Source organism: Antrostomus carolinensis, unplaced genomic scaffold, assembly GCF_000700745.2.
Source record: "Antrostomus carolinensis isolate BGI_N321 unplaced genomic scaffold, ASM70074v2 scaffold48775, whole genome shotgun sequence".
Classification (NCBI taxonomy): Eukaryota; Metazoa; Chordata; class Aves; order Caprimulgiformes; family Caprimulgidae; genus Antrostomus; species Antrostomus carolinensis.
The window spans coordinates 12,501-17,663 of record NW_010317976.1 but is presented as its reverse complement, the minus strand read 5'-3'; the positions used below and the strand labels follow the sequence as shown (position 1 = coordinate 17,663).

Below are 5,163 nucleotides of genomic sequence, written 5' to 3'. Positions count from 1 at the left end.
AGTAATACTTTGGAGTACGTGTCCAGCTTCTCGCTGCTCGTCTTTATTTATTTATTATTATTATTATTATTATTTTTTTGAAGGGTACTGTGTTTTGAAATAGCAATGTCACTTCGATTTAGGAGTAGGCTTTGCTGCTTTTAATTAAGGAGTCAGCAGTTCACTTGCCTAACGTACTTAGCTATGTGTGACTTGGAAGCATCTTCATCAAACTGTGACGTGGAAATTTTCCTCTAATTTTTTCTTTTTTTTTTTTTTTTGCCCCAAATAATAAAGCTTTAAGACCTCATAATAAATGCTGAATATTGTTTCTTGACTCATTTTGTTAAACTGAATGATTTAGGGTGCGAGCATCCTCATGCACCCAGCAGACAGCACTGCTGAGATGCTCCTGATGGAACTGGAGTTTTAATTCTTCCCTTTCCCACTCGACAAACAGCGTGTCAGCCAAGATCCCACTAATTAGTTAAAACTAGTAACAAAAATGTGGATTTCAAAGCCCCTCCCTGGTGTCAGTTAAATAACAAGTGCAAGTGACGGAACATACCCGCTCATTCTTCCTGAGGGGACTTTTCCCAAGCGCGTGTTTCAGCTGTGACAGGATTTCCAAGGGACAGTTTCATACATGGTGTGTGAAGTTGTCATTTTTAGCCCAGTGTTTTTAGAGGAGGTTGCCATGTCTTCCTCTGAGCCTCACTAGCCGTGGGATACGTGACTGTAAATCGTTCTCCCCAAATAAAGTTGGTTGATTGTGTTTAGGTGGCGTTTTGACGACTTGTATCTTTTTTTAAAGAAACGATTGTGAGACTGAATAAGCAGTTCTTGTTTGGATATTATTAGTCCCTGAAATGCATATTTTGAAAACCACTTTTTAGTATCTGCTCGGGAAGTGAAAGTTGTATCTGTTAATGTGAGGAGGAATCATCCATCAAACCGAGTGTTCAAGATATGACTCATGCTAATTTGTTGCTCTCACATTAAGGCTGGAGCGCAAAAATATGTTAGCCTCTGGCATTGGAAGTTCACGATGCCACATCCTACCACTCTGGGTCACGAATTACAGGGGTGGTGGTGGTTTTTGTTTGTTTACTACCCCCCTAGGAAAGAAAAAAAAAAAAAATCAGTGATAGAATGAGGGTATTTTGCACCAGATCCTGTCCCTGATATCAGAATATTGTGAAAATGTTGACTTGACATTAATGCTGGGTCAAGTAAAACCGTGGTCTGTGCCTGAATAAAAATGACTGGTGGGAGGCATGCAGCAGGTGCTGTCTTTCCTTCTCCAACAGCGGGGTCAGGAAAAAAAAAATTATAATAATAATAAAAAAAATTCTTCCTGATCCTTTTTTAAAAGGTTTTAATGCAGGCAGCCCTCCCTCGGAAAGTGAGGAACACCGCTTGTTGCAGAGAGGGGTTGTTAGAAAGACAGCGCCGCTAATAACACCGGCTATCTGGGAACCAAGATAAGCAGACTTACATAAGCAGCGGCTTCATAGCCTGTAGCCTTATGAATATACATTGTTTTATGTCCAACATCTCTGTCGATTCCGTAAGGAATAAGTGCATCATTACCTTGAAGTGCTGACGATTCTTCAAGGCTTAAAAATATCCATAAACTGCCTAAGTTTGAACCTTGTCCAAAGGATTTGGGCTCTCTATTATCCGATCTGCTAGCTCTGCCTTTGAAACTGTATCTCTGGAGCTATCCTTAGGTGCTCTTAAGTGTCTTCTGATGCAGTTTAACAACATTGTTCAATGCTTATTTAAAGTTGGCTGTAAAACATTTCAGAGGTTTGGTTTTTTGTTTTTTTTTTTAAATTAAAGTTGTATATAAGCATGCAGCTTGCTTAATATTGTGCTTTCCATGTGTATTGTACATACTCTATTCTTTTTATGCCATGTAGATCTCTCGATCGCTTTTTAAAACCCTGGAAAATAAATGGTTGAAATTGAAATTGTCACTGAAGTCAGGCAGAAGTTTAATGGGGAGGCTGGAGCTTGTGCCCTGCCCTGATTTAGCAGCGTAGCCTCCAGGAGAGCTCTGCTTTCCACTCTTCAGCAATCCAGCCCCTTAGGCTGTTGTTGGGGTGGCTGCTGTGCCCAGGTGTGGTGTGGCAATGTTCAGTTTACCTGTTGCATCCCAAGCTCTGCACAGCCGGGATGTCAAACGCGGATCAAACCGGGACGGGCTGGCCTGGCTCCTAACGATTCCCGCAAGTTTTGTCTCCTGTTATCATACCCAATCCCGGCTTTCTCCTGTGAACTGCTTTCCTGTCAGATAGGCTGGGAGTGTTAGGGAGCACGTATTCACACCCACGTGGGTTAGTGTTTGTATCCCCCGGTGGCTTTTATCCAGAGATCACCGGCATCGCGCTCCTGGAGAAATGAGTGGCTGCAGCGATGTAGGGCTTGTGCGGAGGCGGGAGCCCCTGGCACCAGGGAGAGCTGCACCCAGGGGGCTGTAGTCGCTGCTGCCATCGGGACAGGTAAAGCAGCTGGAGCTTGGATGCAACTAAGAAAAAGTCCTAAAGTGAGCTTCTTGAAATACTGACTTCTCCAAAAGATGTGATGAAATGGATTCACCTAAGAGGAGCATTAGCCTGAGTGCGTTTCATAAAGCTGTCTCTCCTCAACCAACATAAAAGTAGACAGGTTGGGGGTTGCAAGCCAGCGCAGCGTTTCATTCAGCTCTCACAGCCTCAAGTTGTGTTATTTTGTGAAGGAAACAGTAGGGAAGAAGTCCTGGAAGGCTGCAGTGCTGATCTAATGGGAACACAAGTTTCCCCAAACTCAGCTTCAGACCTGGCATGCTGAGTTAATAACAAGACTGATTTAAAACTGGTCTGATGAGACTGAGGCACATCTTGAATACAGATGCGCTTAAACTGGCTTAAGGTGCTAGAGTGATTTATTTTAATGCTCCATTAGGCTGAATTGGTCTGTGCGGTTTCTAAACCACTTTAAATTTGTATCTGCTAGGGTTTTGTCCCAGTCTGACGGGATGAGTTTTAATAACAGTGTTTTCTGCCTTAGAATAAACAACGCCTAACACCGGCGTGATGTCGAGCGGCCCGCAGCGGCGCGGGCTGCAGCTCAGCTGAGCGGTGTGTACCGTGGCACCCCCGGGGGGATCCCTCTCTCGTCCCTTCAGCTTCTCTCCCACCAACTCTGTAGTTCAGACTCAGTTGGTATCGGCTGTTTTGAAACAGCTTTGAGGTTTTGGGGTTTTTTTCTTTGCTCCCCCCCATCCCCAGTGTTCTGTGGCATCTCTAGATGTCTACCAGTGCTTATTGATTAGCTTCTCTTCCTATCACAAAGTAGCTGCTGATGAAGAGAGAAAGAACATGTCGCTATTCTTCTTAGTTTCCAGACGCAAAGAGCATAGCGGTCAGCGTGTAAAGGCGGTGGGAACCTGCTAAATATAGAAATGTGGCTTTAGACAGCTCTCGATTCAAGTTGCTTTGGTTTCAGAGCTCACACGCTGGTATTATGAACGCCTTGTTTAAATAAGACGCCTTATCGCATCCCGGCTCTCCGCGGCTGCAGTTTATTTCTCAACGCGCGCTAAGCTCGGCTTAAAGGTGGGGCGTTATTTTGCAACTCCCAGCAGTACATTCAGAAGCTCCAAAGATAGTCCCGAGGTGGCATCTGATATGATCGTTAGCAAAACAAGTTATCTGTTATGTAAAGATCAAACGCTGTGTTAGTGAAAGATCTGACAAGCACCTAAGTTGTTTTCCATAAGAAAGTGTTGCCCTCCGGAAACTTAATAATTATTTGATTGTTCTGATGTGTGCCTTCCTGCACCGAATCTGCACGGTGAACACATTTCGAGCCTGAGTGGTTTATCCCTGGCCAAAAAAAAAAAAACCCCCCAGAATTATGTAACCTTTTCCAGTTGTTACTTCCATGGCTTTTTGGTCTAGAATGTGCTTTCCTGTAGTTTGTAAATGTTCTCACCGTGTCAGAGTGAACACCCATCAATAGAATTTAAGTGTGAATGTTTGGTTTTAGGCACACGAAGCCTCACATCACCAACAGCAGGCAGCACAGAACAGTTTGTTGCCTCTCCTGAGCTCTGCTGTTGAGCCACCCGATCAGAAGCCGATTCTGCCCTTACCAATAACGCAGAAACCTCAGCCTGCACCCGAAACGTTAAAGGATGCTATTGCTGGGATTAAAAAGGAAAAACCTAAAACCTCCTTTGTGTGCACTTACTGCAGCAAAGCTTTCAGGGACAGCTACCATTTGAGGCGTCACGAGTCCTGCCACACAGGGATAAAGTTAGTGTCACGGCCAAAGAAAACTCCCACCACAATGGTGCCCCTTATCTCGACCATCGCTGGTGACAACAGCCGAAGTTCATTGGTTTCGACTATCGCAGGCATCCTGTCCACAGTCACTACGTCTTCCTCTGCCACCAACCCCAGCAGTAGTGCCGGCGCAACAGCTATGGCAGTGACTCAGACCACCAAGAAACCCAGCAAGCCCGTTAAGAAGAACCACGCTTGTGAGATGTGCGGAAAGGCCTTCAGGGATGTCTACCACCTCAACCGGCACAAGCTGTCCCACTCAGATGAAAAACCCTTTGAATGTCCAATTTGCAATCAGCGCTTCAAGAGAAAGGATCGCATGACCTACCACGTGAGGTCTCATGAAGGTGGCATCACGAAACCGTACACCTGTGGTGTTTGTGGAAAAGGCTTCTCGAGGTACCATGTAGAAAATCCCAGGCGAGCTCAAGTATTGGCTTTTCATAACCAAGAAGGGTTAAGCTATCATAGCGAGGGGCTAGGAGAACCAGACATCTTAGAAGATTGGTGAGGGGATAAAGAGCCTTGTTTACCTCTAGGGCGTGGGTTTTGATCTGAGCCAGATGGGCAGTGGCCAAAAGTGGTCGCTCTTTTACCAGAGTGTTTTGAAATTATTTCACGACCTGATCCAGGTCCCGTAGGACACGTTGTCTGTGTCACTGGTGGTGACCACGGAGCCCCTTTACCAGCCTTGGCAGAGGTCAGTGACCGCACAGGGCACGGCAGCCAAGCTGTCTCTGTCTCGGAGCAAGGTTGGGGGGTACTGACAGAGCACTGTGGGGGAGCCTGCACTGCTGCTGCCTGTATTTATATCTGTGCTTGCAACAGAGAAAACTTCAACCTTTAGCGC

The 5,163-nt window shown here is 45.5% G+C and overlaps 1 protein-coding gene across 1 annotated transcript in view; it reads left to right on the top strand.

Annotated features, from left to right (window-relative positions):
• Positions 1-5,163, top strand: part of VEZF1 (vascular endothelial zinc finger 1) — a 12,005-nt gene that overhangs the window by 487 nt on the left and 6,355 nt on the right. The window contains exon 3 of the mRNA XM_010168751.2: positions 4,015-4,712. Within this exon, the coding sequence (XP_010167053.2) occupies positions 4,015-4,712 (698 nt within the window). The remainder of the gene's footprint in view (positions 1-4,014; positions 4,713-5,163) is intronic.